At 38.4% G+C, this 18,026-nt stretch overlaps 1 protein-coding gene across 6 annotated transcripts in view; it reads left to right on the top strand.

Moving 5' to 3' along the window:
- ANKS1A (ankyrin repeat and sterile alpha motif domain containing 1A) overlaps positions 1-18,026 on the top strand; it is a 138,750-nt gene that overhangs the window by 68,425 nt on the left and 52,299 nt on the right. For all 6 annotated transcript variants that reach the window (XM_081324516.1, XM_081324515.1, XM_081324512.1 and 3 more), the window contains 3 exons: positions 2,355-2,395; positions 4,385-4,517; positions 6,634-7,178. In XM_081324516.1, the coding sequence (XP_081180642.1) occupies positions 2,355-2,395; positions 4,385-4,517; positions 6,634-7,178 (719 nt within the window). The remainder of the gene's footprint in view (positions 1-2,354; positions 2,396-4,384; positions 4,518-6,633; positions 7,179-18,026) is intronic.

The raw sequence follows: 18,026 nt of genomic DNA, 5'->3' as shown, positions 1-18,026 counted from the left end.
AGTCTGGTGCTCTTCCTTTCGCATGCCAGGAAGGCTCACCAACACAGTCATCAGATGCAGAGTTCAGAACAGGAAGTACCATTTTCTCAGTACTAACAGGTTGTTTTCTTGAGGGTAGAACCTTCAGCCTTATGATTAAGGAGCAGGCACAACTGCCTTAAGATCTTCTTTTCAGTACTGTTCAAACATGATATAGCTGCTGTGTTAATTACTATGCATTATTCTTTGTGGATCCGGCCTCCAAACTTTATTAAGTCAAAGATTGTTAATACTTTTGATATATATTATAGCCTTTCTTTCAATCCTGGCGCTATGGAAAGAAGTTTTCAATACTGGTCCTATGAAAATGTGCATTCTGCACCAATGGATAAGAACTAGTAGAAGCATGAATCATGAATGAAGGTTTTATTACTCCATAGCCTTCATTCTGTACATTTCCAGCTACTGAGCATGCCTACTGAAGTACTGGCATTTTTTAGGTGAGGAAAGAACTGTCTCCAGAGCCTTATATCTCAAAAGATGATAGGAAAACGATCTTTCAGAAGCAAAAGAACTAAACAGCAAATCAATATTTCCAGGTATGTTAGAGTCAGAGTGGAACAAATGTTATGGCCATAGCAGGCACCCTTAAGGAGATATAAATTTCATACCTTCTGGATTGAACTATGAAGTCATGGTCAAGACTGAAAATTTCCCATTTGAAATGTGAAGGCTTGTTTAACAAGAATAAATCATGATAACCCGAATAAGGTCCAGAAGCAATAAAAATACTGGACCTTACATCAGCAGCAGTGTTTCCGATTTCAACATAGAAACTAAAATTCCACAGTTCAGCATTGTTCACCTGGGCATCTAGAGCGCGTCTGGGCTTAATCTCCAAGGTGATAATTCTTCCTTAAAGATTGGATACAGAATTCTGAAGACACCCATCCTGCAAGCCAGTTCCTTTAATTATGAGGATACTGTAGCATCCTATGTGGAGATCTACTGATCCACCATTTCCCAAACTGGGTTTCTGTTATCACAGATTCATAAGGCCTGGCTATGAGGATTGAGGATACTGGACTCAGTTCCCTGAAACATCCCTCAACATCCTACCCAGCCTCTCGATACAATCCCAACATTTCTAAAGCGTTGTTGTGGTGTCTTCTTTCTACGGATGTTATGGTTGGGACTTTATTCTAAACATTTTACATTTCCTAAAATGAAAGAGAAACTGCCCCCCCCCCCATTGTTAGTGCTTTAGGTTCATGAGGATTACACTCAACCTACTATTGCTCCACCAGATTGGCTAGTTAGTATACACAGATACAAAGTTGCCTATATCCTTATGAGCCTCATTCTTTTTGCATAAGCCCTGATAACTTTCAGCTCAGGGTATTCTCTTCAGTTTTGCTATATCATCATCAAGTTGTATACATTTATGGTGATAGCAATGATATATTTAAGATGAATTGCAGTCTAATCCTATTGGATTAAAACAGCCAGTTAAAGTTATCAGGTTAAAATTGAAAGACCATGAGTTTTCTAATCCTGCCTCAGTCCTCAGAAGCAGCCAATGGCAAATCACTTCTAAAAAAAATCTTGCTAAGAAAACTGTAGGAGAAGTCCAGGCAGTTGTCAGGAGTCAACACTGATTTTAAAGTGCAAGCTGTCTTCTGTCTCTCCCTCTCCCTCTCTCCCTGATTAGTGGCTGGTCTTCAGGAACTACCTCACTCGTTATGTATTTTTCACTTTGGCATTGTGCGTCTAACCTAGATTAATTCTTAGGCCTTTGTAGCCAAATATTGATTGGTTGTGTTTCAAGTGAGAGATTTTTCCAGTTTTAGGTGAAGATGCCACGAATTAAAGTGTAACATTTACATTGAAAAACCTATAATTAAAAATGGTCTATTGTAATACTATACCATTCATCTGGTAGGAATCTAAAATTGTGACATAAAGCTTACAGAATGTATTTTAATATCCATCCCTCCCTTCCTCCCTCCCTTCCCCCACCCTTTAGGCAATATGTTGTTGCTCATGTGTTGTAGGAAAAGTTGAGCCATTTTGTTGTAGAACTAATACACGGGTGTCAAATTCGCCATGTCGTGTGATGTGTTGCGACGTATCGTGACTTTTTTCGCATTACCCGAGCTGGGGAGGGCGCGGCCCTCTGCATGATGCAACCGGCCCGTGGGCTGGCAGTTTGACACCCCTGAACTAAAAGGTAGTAATGCTTTTTAGGAGAGATTTTAGTACAGAATTCAAGTGATCCCATTCTCCAGAATTGTACGTCTTGCCTTTAACAGTAATTCGCTAAGGACAGATTTGTATTTCACATATTAAAAATACTTTTATTTTTAAATTCTTAGGTGAATCATCTTTAGGTGCTACCTGCACTGTCCAGCCCCAGGTAAGGCAGATATAATTTTTGTATAGATTATATCCAATATGCCAATAGACGTTCACTCATACCAAGGAACGTTCTCTTCTTCTCCTTCCTCTGTCACTCCTTCCTAAGGAGGGACTTGCTATGGAACGACCTGGCTTCTGGAGTGTATTTGAGAAGCACGTGGAGAAGAAAAAACTGTTCTGCTGAGGACTGTCATTGCAAAAGTAGACTTAACACTATTTGACACTATTGCATGCAACAGTGCACGTACAGTATATACCAGGGGTAGGCAACCTCGGCTCTTTTATGACTCATGGACTTCAACTCCCAGAATTCCTGAGAGTTGAAGTCCATGAGTCATAAAAGAGCCGAGGTTGCCTACCCCTGGCATATACAACGCAACAGATCCAGTTTACATTTTATAGCTGTAGTATTAAGTATTAAGAAAAACCATTTTCGAACTATGAGATGGTTCAATATTTATGGGAAGTTTCAAGTTCAAGACACCTCCAGAACAGTCGAAACACCCTGCTTTGAATTTGAGACAGCTGTTTGCTGTTGAAATAGGGTGTTTTCAACTCAAGAGAGTTCAGTTGCAGCGTGGCTTGAATTTAAAACTTTTTTTTTTGCAAAATCCTACTGAGATCTAGCAAGGTATATGTTTCCATTTCCTACATTTTATAGCAAACATTGAAACAAAACTGGAATTGTTTAATGCTACACAACAGTAAAATGATGAAAGGATAATTCTAATTAAGTAAAATGGAATATTTTATACAGAGAATCAGAAGGGGAGTTTTGTGCTGGGGTGAGGGGGAGACACTTGCTTTTTATATTGATGTTCTTAACCATTGTAAACTGCCCATAATATTGAGTTAGGTGGCATATAAATTTAGTAGGTCTCACAGTCAGCCAGATGTTTAGATATGATAATAATATGATATGATGATGATGATGATGATGATGAAGAAGAAGAAACAAATACCAAATGTAGTAAGTATCTAGATCAGGCCTGCACAATTTGTAGAAGGGAAAAGACTACATCAAACAAATTAAAAATAACTGTGGCTGTAAAGACTATCTTTGACTACAGGTCAGCTGAATTGTGGCTGGCAGAGTAGTGGCAGTGCTGCAGCTGGAAGCCTCAGTGAGGCTAGGAGACACTCATCAGCATAATTTATGAAATGGCAGCAATGGCTGTGTTTGGTGGCAGTGAATTTATTGAGTTTCTGAAAAATCTGAAGTCTGAAAACAGTGTGAAAACACAAGGCTGTTTGATGGGCTGTATGTAGTGCGTGGGCCACACATTGTGCAGGCTTGATACAGACTTTCTGTTTGAAGTAGTATATAGCTAAAAGTATTGATTGCTTTTGGTTTCAGGAAAATTTTTCAGAAGTCATATAGATATTGTTCTTTGTCCTTTAAAAAAAAAATAAAGTTATTTATTTTAAATATATTTATCAAATATTTTTATGATACTGTTATAGTAAAGTGGAAGTAGTTGTTGCCACCGAGAATTTGATTCAAGAAATAATACAGGCAATAGAGTTTTCCTATCTATCGGTTCAAATTCAAAAATGGTATCTGACATTTAGATTTTGCATTCTGTTAAAAATGCTGATACAATCAGTACCAGCATTTCAGAATGAACTAGGCATTGTCAGAGATTAAGGGCTCAATATTCCCTGAAAGTATTTTCTTTTTCCCTAACCTTGTTTAAAATCTAGCAATTTCCCATCATCTCTGGCTAACATGGTCAGTGCAGAGGAATGAGGAGCCACAGTTGAGATCAGCATATAAATTCTAGTTGATTATTTATTTTTGCACTTTTATTATTGCCCTTTGTCGAAGTTTGTACTAAACATTTGAAAATATTTGGAAGCATGATACTAAAGAGGTATATGGAATTATATTTCACTTACATATTTTTTATTTGAGGTATAAAGGTTAACTTTTGATAAATCATAATTAATAATATTACAATATAATATTTTACATGATTCTTTGCAGGTATGGTCACGAAAAGATCTATCTTCTCAGGATGGTCAGTGGCCACTAAATTGCCAAGCTTCTTCCGATTTTTCTTCTAGCCATTCTGAACAATATTCAAGTCCTGAATCTCAGCTGGTTGAGATGCCAAAAGGTAGGTAATTATTCTGTGTGATTCCAATTTCATAGAAACCTATGCAGAAAAAAATGGTATTTGCTTTTTAATATATGCAAGAATTCTTTGATGTAACTAGCGTGACAAAAATTTTTCAAAAGTCTCTTAATAGGGCTTTGCTCATGCTGGAAGATTTTTTTTTGTTTGTTGTTTTGTTTTCGGGAGACAGGAAACACAGCCACAATTTCATTGCAACAGTGACCACTTTGTTGGGCTTCATAGCTGCCTTTGGAAGAATGAAATGTTCCAGTGTGTGATACACACTGTCAGCTGCTTTTCCACCCTCCGATAGCAGTGTTGCTAAATGTTAACATTGTGTATAGATGCCATATTAAGCATTTTGTGCAAACAGTAAAGTGCAGAGGCATTTTATTCATCTTTTCATATATGTTGCTATTCATATATTATCACAGCAAATCTACGAAAGCAGACAAGATGTTCCTTATAGACACTATACTTCTTCTGGGTAGCTTAGACTGGTACATTTCCTCTGCTACACACATATTAAGATAAGAATCTTAATGTAAATCTGGTCAGGATGTAATTTTGTTCTGTAAAGTGCTCTCAGGCCAAAAAAGTCTTGTTCTTCATAATTTTGAGCAAGAAAAATAAATGCAAAAACATTTCTGCTGGGAAAAAAAACATATGTACTATACCAAACACAAGCATAAAATACTTTGCAACTCTACAATAAGTGATTTTATAAAAAGTACTTTCTTAGATATTGAGTACTTTTTAAGCTCAGAGGAATAGCAGCCAATAATCATAATTTTGTTAAACCTACAAAATATGTCTTAAGGAAAAAAAAAATCAATAATACATAAAGCAAATGAGCCTTAGGTTATTAAACTGATATCAGCCGTAGCTTAATATTTAAGAAAAAGAGTAATGATTTATTCTTGTGAAAGCTTTGTGGGATATATATCATGTTAAATAGAAGCAAAAATCCTTAAGAGATTACTATATAACGTATATCATTAAAAGAACCTTTCCTGATTTGTTCTGATTTCTTTGTACTGATTAATCAACAAAAGCTCCAATTGAGTCAGAGATACGTACTTTCTGATTTGATTTAGGAATAATGAAGCACTACTGAATCATTGCAAAATGTAACCCAACTTTGGCTGAATAGAGCCTACCAGGGTAATTTTCTTTTAATGTTCTTCTGGATTTGAATTTAGTACCTTTCATATCTATGCTTGTATGTCCAATCTAAGATAAGTACCATAGAAAAAAAAGCTTCAGTTTCTGTTTCTCAGATATTCTTCAATGAGTAAAAGTATCATTGTGAAGGGCCTAGGTTGAATAACTTGGCTTTTATCAATATTAAATATTGGGCAACTCATTAATGATTGTTGTTCAGAGTGGCTCTTTGCTATAAGCTTTTACATAATTTACATCAGTGAATTATTCATGCTTTAATCACGTTCTGATTTTTGATACAGTATATTAAAGCATGAGTCTAAGTTATAATGTTACCTCTCTGCTGCAATACATATTGCAAGCTGAAATTCAGAGCAGCAGTAGAAGAGATCATTTTATGTAGCAAAATTAGTTAACGGCGAAGTGAAGCTTTAAAGGAATTATTGCTGTTGCAAAAGGAGGTGAGTTCAAGTCACCAGGGAAGGAAACAGCTGTCGGGTGGAGGGGGGAATTTGTACAAATTTGCAGGTTGTTTGCAGCTCATCTTTCCCCACCCAGCATTCTGTGCCAAGGAATAGGGAGTGTTGCTCTAAATAACACTTTGGCCTTTATGGAAATATGTTCCAGGAGACTCAGTCTCTCCCCTCCCCCCACCCCCATCCCTTTGCTGGGTATAGTTAGCACTTCTCCAAACCTTATATAGCAAGGGCTGGTTGTTAGTGTTAACAGAAATAAAATGAAACAGAGCGGGCTGCCAGATTGCATAAATCAGGCCACTGTTTAGAATTTCATAAATGCTCCAACTTTGGGTAAAATCTGAGTACTCTGAACAATGCTGTTCTTTCTTCTTTTCTCTCTCTCTCCCTCTCTGAGGGAGAAAAGCTAAAATCTTGTTTCTCTTGATCTTTATGTGTTGGCTTTTATTTTGGGGGGTTTTCCTACCCTTTTGAAGACCAAAAAAGGTTCAACAGAAGCCACAGCCAAGCAGATGTCCAAGATGCCCAGGTACTGGATCAATTCTCAGGTCTTCTGCATGGTTCCTCTCCAGTGTGTGACATAAGTGAGGACCCTTTGAGACTCATTTCTGCAGTGGGCAAAGGAAGTACAGAAGGAACTGCTATGCAGCTGGAAGATGTTGAGGCTTCTGGATCGGTACAATCTAGTACTGCAGACCAAAATAAAGTGGTCTATTCAGCCATACGCCATATCCGTGACAAGTTGGATTCGGGAACTTTAGCACATCCTCATTTGCCACAGCACCCCGGCAGTGCTGAGGATGGAGACAAGAGCAGCGTTGTGGGAAGAGTTCATCCAGGAAGCAAGTCCAAAGCAGACCTCAAACTTAGCCGTAGCTTATCAAAATCGGATTCTGACCTTTTGACCACCTCACCAACAGAGGACGATACTATGGGGAGCAGAAGTGAATCCCTTTCCAATTGTAGCACTGGGAAAAAAAGGCTGGAGAAATCACCTTCCTTTGCTTCCGAATGGGATGAGGTAAGACCAAGCTGGATTTTTTTTAAGTAAAATAAAAATTGCTGCAGGAATTCCATTATAAGAGTGGATCAGGGATGAAAGAGTAGGAAGCTCTGGTAATTATCCTAGCGTCGGATTTATTTGATAGATAATCAAAATTACGCCTATAAATTGAATTCAGTTAATTTACTCTTAGATGATGCAAAATTTAGGGAAAGTTTTAAAAGTATTCAGTGTTGTCTGAAACAGTGATGTTCTGTTCAGAATCAGTTGTCATATTGGAATATGTTTACATAGCATATTCTCTCTAGAATAGCTTGTGAAAAAGGGTGGGTCAGACTGTCTTTCTAGGGCTTCTTTATGTTAGTGACAAGACTTCAGTAAGGTCAAGGAGTACCTGAATGTTTTTGCACTCTCTCTTAAAATAGCTAATTCCAAGGATTAATGGGAAATCAGCATAATATGTGTGAAACCATTCCTTAATAGAACTTTGTTCTGATAAGAAGTCAGCAGAGATTAAGTGCTGTTTGTCAGCATTAAAGCATTCCTTGCTTATTATTCTACTCTGACTTAAATGACGTTGTGTGAGCATGCAAACTGCCTTTTATAGATTGGAAAATCTATTATTAAATAGTTAAGACTTGTCGGGGAAACATTATGCCATGCCAGGTTTAAAAAGAATATTAAAGAAAATCCATTAGCAAATAAATTAGGGAGATTAAATTGTATGGATTATAAATTGAAAGTATTAAATCATTATTATTTTTATTGTGTAGTGCTGGGTTTTTTGGAGTACCTTGGTTGCAAAATATTGCAATCTACAATTTCTTACAGTTGGGGCATCTTTTTAGAAGATTGTACAGCTGCTGTGCAGTCCTGGGAAAAGATGTGTATATTTTAAGGTACACAGATGTTGCCTTTGTGACCCTATATACTCCAGGGGTCTTTTTCACAACTGAATCAGAAGTATTGCACTAACTGCTATTTATTTAGAGTTCAATGGTATTTCTTATAATAAAAACATTAAGCTTTCTATTAAATTGCACTTCTTATATAAAACGTATTTCATTTCAAATACATGGTGGTATATACATCTGTATATACATCTAACCAGCGCAAGTGCTGGAAAGCCTGTTTCAAATTACTACATAATATTCACTTTATGCTACAAGTTACATGATTTATGAATATCATGTCTTGTTCTGAAACTGTTGTTTGCATTGTAGAAACAGTATTTGTTACCTTGAGATTGTTACTAAACCCAGTCTAAAACTATTATTGTGAAGAAATAAGTCTTCCAGAAATGAAGTTATTTTCAATACTTCAAGTTTTTTTAATCTGAATTACTAAAGTGCTTAGAGAATGCCCTTTTAATATTGCTATAATGCTTAGCCTGTTTCTTCCAAAAAATTTCCATATATTATCTTTACAAAATTTGAGGATCAGTAATTATATACCCTAACAGAATAATTTCCTTTTGTTCCATTGGTATTTTGATGACAACTTGAATTGTAACTTGATTTGAAAATTTAAATTAAGTAAGTTTAATATTTGTATCAAAGAGTAAGCAGTGATACTAGAGGTATAATGAATAATTAAGCATTACTATTAAAATATTTTGCAGTTCTTTGGGATACTTATAGACTAGATCTTTTCTTTAATAACAAACTGCTTTTTCCTCTCTTCTTAAGCATCTCTCCATCTCAGGAATAACTGTGATTTTATGGATTTAATTCAAATTTAGTTGATCACACTTTGTTCCTAATAAAATAAATTAGGTGTGAATTATTTTTCAAACTTTTTGACTGATTTATTGGAACCTAAAAATGGGGATAATAATGCAGAAGTGTGCATTCTACTTAGAGGAAAGGTATAATGGGACTGTAGAACTAAAATGCAGATTTGGAGAATGGCAGATTATTAATCCGATTATAATGCAGTGTTTGCATGAGTATCTGTAGTAACTATAGAGTTCAGAAAAAAATATTTTTCTCTATAAGGCAAGGTAGTCAAGGGAGAGAGGTGTTTAAAAAATAAAGATAAAAAGAAAGTAACATAAAACAAAATAGAAACAGAAATGTTCTATTTCTAAATGTTTTGTGCATGAATTTTTGTAAAGCATCCAGTTTCAAGCATGAAATGGGATGGTTCAAGCATTCTGGGGATGTTTTAAGCTTGAAATAAAGATATTTAAACCCTGAAACATTTCCAAAGAGTGGGGTGGCCTGTTTTGTACTCAAAATTGGGACATTCTGTGAAGTTTTCATACCCCTGGAAGTTTATTATATTGGTATTTGTATATTTATACCAGAATGCCATCTATTATTTAGATTATGTGCAATTTACAGTTGCAAAATACAGCAATTAAAACAATATTATTTAGGTCCATAAGGTCCAGTAGAAAAACACAAGATTTAGGGGCATTCTGACTTTAGGAAGGCAGGCTACGGGGGACGGGGGGTATTAGCTTGGCAAAAGTGGAAAGTGTAAGTGGAATCAATCATTTCTAGGCCACAGGAGCCTAGAGCAGTATGGGCTCTAGAGTGAGGAGTGCTATAGCTAAGAAGGCCATCCAGTAACGCTCTACCCAAATCCTGATGTGTATGTAGAAAAATGCAACCCATTCTCCTGGCTAGTGCTTATGGAGTGAGCAGATTCCAAGTGGTAGAAACAGTTTTGAAAATACCGAAAATCAGTTAATCTTAAAGCAAATTGACTGCTGACTGCTCTTTAGAAGGCCAGATCCTGAAGCTAAAACTCAAATACTTTGGCCACCTACTGAGAAGGAGGAAGGACTCACTGGAGAAGAGCCTAATGCTGGGAAAGATTGAGGGCAATAGAAGAAGGGGACGACAGAGAATGAGGTGGCTGGATGGAGTCACTGAAGCAGTAGGCGTGAGCTTAAATGGACTCCAGAAGATGGTAGAGGACAGAAAGGCCTGGAGGAACGTTGTCCATAGGGTCGTGATGGGTCGGACATGACTTCGCAGCTAACAACAACAACAAAGCAAATTGATTGGTCCATTTCTTCAAGCCTAGTATTGTAGAGCAGTCCAGGGATTGGACTAGAACTAGAGCAGGGGTAGGCAACCTCGGCTCTTTTATGACTCGTGGACTTCAACTCCCAGAATTCCTGAGCCAGCTCAGAAATTCTGGAAGTTGAAGTCCATGAGTCATAAAAGAGCCGAGGTTGCCTACCCCTGAACTAAAGAGACCTGGTTCAAGTATGATCTTGCAAGGGCAGTCACTGGATGATTTTGTGTCAAGCACTTACTCTCAGCCTGGTCTACTTCCCAAGGTCTACTGGTCTACTTCTTAGAGGGGGGAAAATGGAGGATGGAATGCTTTGTGTACCACCTTGAGCTCATAAATGAAACAATAAATAAATTGGTGATTCAACCTTGCGGTTATATGGAATTAAGTAATGTTCATCTAGCCATGAGATTAGTTACTTTTGTCATTTTCTCTTTAATTTGCTGTCACAATTGCTACAGTTTCATTATAGATTATTTAAAGTCTGAAATTCTGTAAAGATTTCTCCATTTCTACACTGAGAAATATACTGTTTCTATAACCTGATCTAGAAGTTAGTGTCATGTAAACTAGTCCATTGCTTCTTTAAGGTATTTTCTGTAAGGTCTAAGAAAAATGTTTGACATTATAATAATCAAACATTATTATTATATTATTAAATAACTTTTAATACATAAACATGATTGCTATTCTCCAACATGGTTTACTATTCTGTGACTGTTTCTTGTTATTAAGGTTGTAGGCTGGATCAGTCATGCTTAGATCAACTCTTTTTGTTGTTGATGATGATCACATTCTCTTTCAAGTAAACAATAGGACGTTCTGCGGTGGTTCTCCTCCTACCTCTCGGGCCGTTTGCAGACAGTGTTGGCAGGGGGGCAGAGGTCAACTCCTAGGCCCCTTAGTTGTGGGGTGCCTCAGGGGTCGGTACTCTCGCCTCTCCTGTTCAACATCTATATGAAGCCGCTGGGAGAGATCATTCGTGGCTTCGGGGTGAGGTATCATCAATATGCTGATGATAACCAGCTTTTCATCTCCACCCCGAACCAACCCAGTGATGCCCTCGATGTGATGTCCCGTTGCCTGGAAGCGGTACAGATTTGGATGGGAAAGAACAGGCTCCGGCTCAACCCGGCCAAGACTGAGTGGCTTTACGTACCGGCATCTCGTTTAGTCCAAGAGGTTCCATCTTTGGTTATAGGAGGAGAGATCTTACCTCCTGTTGATAGAGCACGCAATCTAGGCGTCCTCCTGGATTCACGACTCAGTTTTGAAGATCATATTGGAGTCGTGGCTAGGGGGGCATTTGCCCAGATTCACCTGGTACACCAGTTGCGCCCCTTTCTGGACCGAGATGCCCTACGTACAGTCACCCACGCACTCGTTACCTCCCGTATAGATTACTGCAATGCTCTCTACATGGGGCTGCCCTTGAAGACCACCCGGAGGCTTCAGCTGGTGCAGAGTGTGGCTGCACGGGTAGTGATGGGAGCACCCCGATACTCCCATATACTTGCAGGACCATCTGCTGCCGGGAACGAATTCCCATCGCCCAATACACTCACACAGAGAAGGCCTCCTCAGGGTACCATCGGCTAGACAATGTCGGCTGGCGACCCCCAGGGGGAGAGCCTTCTCTGTGGGAGCGCCAGCCCTATGGAACCAGCTCCCCCCTGAGCTTCGGATGGCCCCAGATCTCCAGTCCTTTCGCCACGGCCTCAAAACACTCCTTTTTCACCTGGCTGACCTGGACTAACAGGGATCTTAATTATGTTTTTAATTTTTTAACTCTAATTTTTAATTTATTTTAATTTTAATTTTAATTTATTGTACAGGGGCCTTTAATTTTAATTTTATCTTAACTTCTATATTTATTGTATGTTATTGTTGTTAGCCGCCCTGAGTCCTTCAGGAGATAGGGCGGCATATAAGTCCCAATAATAAATAAATAAATATATAGCCATACTGGATGTTTCTTAAAGAAACACTATTTAGGGCAAAACAAAAATATATTGTAAATATTATATGTTGGATAATACAATTGATTTCCCTCTCCTAAAATATTGTAAACCTAGACTTAAAGTACAAACCAATTCCGAATAAAGTGGGAGAAGCTTGATGTAGCTGTTCATTTTACTTCTCAAGCAGAAGAAGCTACATGAAATCAAAGATACTTTGTGTTGATGCTTTAAGTAAGATAGATGGAGTTGAATTGATTGTCAATAAGTTCCATTTTCAGCTAGTATTGTACCATTTCTTACATTGTATTGAATTTAATATGTTGAATAGCATTTACAACTATTTACAAGTATAGAAATATGAAAGCGCAAAGCTACACATTAGCTAAAAAAGCTGCTTATTAGATTATTTCATTGGAGAATAAATTAGAAGGAACGAACTTTTATATGTTAGGCTGTGGGCAGCATAAATATTTGAGTGCTTTTAAACATAGCTGAAGGCTAAAGTGGTAAATTTGTTTTTTTAATGTGTTTATAAATATTCAGTACTCCCCAAATCAATGTGAAGCACTCAAAGCACATTACATTTTGCATAAAACTGTTATTGTTGTTCTTAAAGATTGAAGTGAGATATGTAAAAAATTGAAGTGAAATATGTCATTCTATGCCAGGATGTAGCACCCAATTTTTGGAGATATATGTGTATCTATTATAGGACAGCATAAATACATTTATTCAAATACTTAATATCTATTTGAAGTGATCTACTTCTAAATATGCCTACATTAAATATAAATCATTTCGGGGAAGTCTAAGGACAACAGCATAAAAATTAAATATTTACAAATAACGAAACACTTCAAAAACAAGAAAATACTATTTGGTTTTTCAAGATTCAAAGGTGAAATTCATTGTATCAGCCTTGATTATTTCTCTCTAGGTGTTCCCATTTTGTAATCCTACTGAGGTGCTAATATTATTCTGGTGACTTGGTCTAGTGCTTTTATTATTAGAATGTAGTTAAATTGTAAGTTATGAAACAAGACTGGATTGCTTGCATCAGATTTATTAGGTATTTTCTACAAGTACCGTTTCTTTTCATAGAGTAGATTTATCACTGTTTAATATACATTGGTGGGCTTCTATACATGTATATATACAAATAATTTGCATAGTGAAGTACCTAACTGTTGAGGGCTTTACGCCGGTAGGATGTCATGCCTTCCCCTTAGCTGTCCTTGAAGGCCAATACAAAAAGATTCCTTGGCGAGACAATGGCTCTATGACTCTAGACACACGGAAACAATAGAACATGTGCTTCTCCAGTGCATATACTACAGAGACTCATACTAGACATATCTCACCATTATTACATAAATCCCAGGGTGCACAAGACAATTCTACACTTTCCTGCTGCTTTCATATATTAATCCTGCTATAACATATAATGTTGCCAGATTCTGCACAGCAGTGTTGAAAATCTGTCAGACGATGACTTGTGCGATAAACTAGTCCTAATTAGCATCCAGCTTATCACAGAGGAAGTCTGCCCTGTGCTTTACATTGGCTGCATGCAGGACTGAAAACTATATTAGCTTGACTGACTATGCAGAAAAACAATCCATGTGCCTAAAATTCTCAAAAACATGTTCTTTTGGGCCACTGATCAAATTGCCAGACACCAGAACTTGTATCGCAGAGAAACATGATACCATTGCTAGAGTTTAGTGTTGAGATGCTTATGCCAAGTCATTCCATGACATAGGGGTTTCCCACACACACTCTGTACCTCACAGTTTATGTTCTTAAATGTCAGATCCATGGCCATTCTTATTTAAATGCCACCTTATATTCCTTCTTTCCTGTAATATTCCTGTTCTCATCTTGGTTGTTCTCTTTCCTTTTAGGCTGAATGTATTTGACTTTGTTCTTATAATGCATTGGTCTCTTCCCAGCTTAATTATCTGGGGAAATATTTTTATTGCTTCCCTCAACCTTTGCAAACCCCATCTGTTTAATGCAGCAGTGTAGGCATGCCTCAATATGCCTATATGATACCACTATGCTTATATATTCTGTGAGCTGCCCTGGCAGTCAGTGATTTTGGGGTGCAGTTCAAAGTGTTGATGATCACCTTTAATGATACGGAGGGATAGATGGATCGATTTTGTGCCATTCAGTTAGGGTCAGTTCTTAGCGACATAGGTTTTCTCCATGATCATATATCTAACTTATACTTTTGGCCGGCATCACTGTAACTGTGTCCATCCACTTTGCTGTTGGTTGTGGTTTTCTCTTTCCTTTCACCTTTCCCACCTTCTCGAGAGAGATAGGTCTTTGCATAAAGTATCTGATGTAGGATAATTTGAGTCTGGTCATTTGTGCTAGAGTAAATGTGCTGGGTTGTTTGATGATCCATTTGTTTGGGGGGTTCTTGTTTTGTTTTTGCTATCCATAGCAATCTCATGAATCTTCTCTAATGCCAAAATTCAAAAGTGTCAATACTCTTTCTATCCTGCTTTTTCAAAATCATGTTTTTCCTTCCAGAGAATATTACAACGGATGTCATTGGTGGCACTACTGTGATCTCTGTAGATAGAGGGATTTCATGGCATCTGAATTTCTTATCCAAAGACTCTGTAGCTATTCTACCGAGTGCTAGTCTGTGGCATGTTTCTTGACTACTTGTTCCTTTACTGTTGAAGATTGATCATAACTCACAGAAGCTATGTAACCACTTTAATACCTTCATTATCAATTCTAAGGCTAATTGTATTGTCATTAGTTTGGGCTTCTTTATATTTAATTTTAGTCTCTTTTTTTCCACTCTGTTCCTTGGCTTTAGTAATAAGTTGCTGGAAGAGTAGTGTTACCAGCATAGCACATGTAATTTCTTCCTCCAATATTGAAATCGCATATATCTTCTTCTAATCCGGTTCCCTTAATATATATTCAGCATGTAGGTTGAATACAAGTAGTCCTCGCTTAATGTCCATTCGTTCAGCAACTTGTAATGATGAATGAAGGGTCTTATGACCCACCCTCGAAGTTCTGACTATTGCAGCACCCTTGTCACTTTAATAAAATTTGGACCAACCCACATTTACAAGCATTTTTTTTATTGGCTGCCTGCTTGCCTACCCTTTCCTGCCAGCTTCCTCTACTGCCCAGCTCTACCCGTCCTGCATCCACTGCACCATACGCCACTACTGTACCTGCTGGGGCAGCTTCTTTTGCATCATCTTCTTTTGTGCTGGTGGAGCTCGAGTGGTCTCGCACCCAGCTAAGGGCATACATTCATGCCTTACCTAGGGCCTCCGTTAGCTCAACTGCCAAGGCCTCTGTTCATATCTCCCCAAAAGCCTTTGGTGAAAGAAACTTGTCTTGTTAAAAGAAGGCCCCAGCTGAGCCAGGGTGGAAGAAGGGCCCCTTCTAGCCAGCTCCTTCTTTTGATCACTGGTGAAAGAGGTTGGGCACATGAAAGAAACCCCCAGGAATGCCAGTGTGAAAGAAGGCCCATTTGATGGATCCTTTTGTGCCAGCAGTGCCAGATTTTTCTTTCCCAAAAGGAAGCTCTGGGCAGGCATGAACAGAAGCCCTCACTTGCACACAAATACCCTGGGTGGATCATGAATGGAAGTCCTGGGTGGATCATGAATGGAAGTAAAACTCTGGTGGATCATGAATGGAACTCCTGGGTGGATCATGAATGGAAGTAAAACCCTGGGTGGGTCATGAATGGAACTCCTGGGTGGAGGGCAAATGGAGGCCGTAGCTGACGCACAAACGGACACCCTGGGTTGAGCACAAGAGAAGCACCAGCATGAAAGAAGGCCCTGGCTAATACAGTAGTAGTACATGGTGCAGTGGGTGTAGCAATGGCAGACAGGGCTGCACAGCGGGAGCAGTTGGTGGCAGCAGATAGGCAGGCAGACGAGATGAGAGAGGGGGATTGAGGTAGGCAGGTAGAAGGATTTCAAGAGGAGGCAGAGGAGGAACCTTACCAAGGCTTAGGGCCAGGAGGTCCAAGCTGGGATCGGTCTTTGCCACCAATGAGATTTGATTAATGATGGCAGTTGGGATTGCTGAAATTGCCATTGGTAAGTGATGCAGCTATCACATGACATTGCACTGTTATGACTGCATCGCTTAGTAATGGAAATTCCAGTCCCAATGATTGTCATTAACTGAAGATTACCTATATTGCTTATATACTCTCTATATGGGATATACCCTTGTCTCGATTTGCCAACCTGGAGCCAGTTTCAACATGTACTGTCCATTCTATAGCTTCTTAACCAGTATATAGTGTAAGGATAGGGAGATGTTCTAAGCTTCTGATTTTTCTAAGCTGCTGCAGCCTGAAATGATTAACACATTCAAAGGCCTTTCTGTAATTAATAAAGCACATACTGACTTCATTTTTAGTATTCTTTGATTTTCCACAATTATTCAGCAAGCACTAGCAATAATGTGTCATGTTCCGAGGAATTTTTCTAAATCCAGACAGAACATCTGGCATTGCTTTTGCCATATAAAGTTCTAATTTGTATTGGATGATCCTAAGCATTATTTTGCTAGCATGCAACCTTCGTGGCATGGGCCCAGGTTGTTTCAGGCAATGCCTAACTCCTATGATTTCTGCTCTTTCAGTAAGATCAGGCGGAGTTTGTGTGCTTTAGATTACTTCAGCCATGTCATCTCTTGGGACCAGGAAGTGTGTCTTTTCTTTTGTGGTGCCTGCCCTCTGGAGCAATGTCCTGTAAATATTTCTTTTTATTGTTGTTCTGTTTCAAACTGTAAGCCACATAGTGTCATTCTGGATTTGGGTGATTACCAAATCTGTAAGAACTGTGGTAAATGCATTGCTTCTTCCACAGACTGGGCTAGGCCCAACACATTTGCATTTAAAATCTGAACTGTCCATCAGCTGTCAGTTTTGTCCCCATGCATTTTGCTCTGCAAAGTCAAATACAATAGATTCCTCTCAGGCAGAGAGATTACAGCCCATCATGTGCTCAGTGGATAACACAGAAGAAACAGCTTGAACAATCATATGGCTCACTCTCATATCACTGTCACTCAATATTACTTTTCATTAGGACTTGTTTCACTTTGGCTGAATATTTAGAAGGGTTCTCTGGCTGTGTTGCGTATTTAAGATGCCAGATCTGCTGGTTTGTGGTGAATCACTCGTTAATTTCGATTATTGTGGCAAACTGTCTGCTACAATTTAAGGTTCCCATTCCCATTGAGAAAAGTGATGGGCTAGAAAATTGTGATCTCTCTAGTCTAGACAACTAACCTGGTTTTTACTTCTCATGAGGAGCAAGCAAGGTAACTGACTCACTAGCTCAGGGGTAGGCAACCTCGGCTCTTTTATGACTCATGGACTTCAACTCCCAGAATTCCTGAGCCTGCTGGCTCAGGAATTCTGGGAGTTGAAGTCCATGAGTCATAAAAGAGCCGAGGTTGCCTACCCCTGCACTAGCTTGTTGGCTTTCTTGTAGGACTAGAGTGTGGAAGTTCTGAAATTGTACAAACTGGTATCCTCAGTCACCCTATTCTGGAATATATCCCTGTGATTTTAATTGAAATTAAAAATTGGTCAGTGTGGAGTCTTTTGCCATTGAAAACAGACATTTCCAATGATAAACTGTGCGGGACCCTGACAAAAAGGAGGAGTGCTTACAGTTAAAGATGAGCTTCTTGTTGAAATACTTAGAAGATTCCCTCTCATGGATTTTTTTTTTCAGATAATACTCATCATTAATTTTAGGGCAAGGGAGATACAGTGATACCGTTTGTGAAATTGATAACAATAACTTGAAGAGAAATAATTTCAAAAATTTTGCTGAGTTTAGAGGACTTTATGATT

Source organism: Vipera berus, assembly GCF_964194415.1.
Source record: "Vipera berus genome assembly, chromosome: 3".
In the NCBI taxonomy this organism is placed as follows: Eukaryota; Metazoa; Chordata; class Lepidosauria; order Squamata; family Viperidae; genus Vipera; species Vipera berus.
The sequence above is the reverse complement of the archived record's forward strand: the minus strand, read 5'-3'. Positions and strand labels throughout refer to the sequence as shown.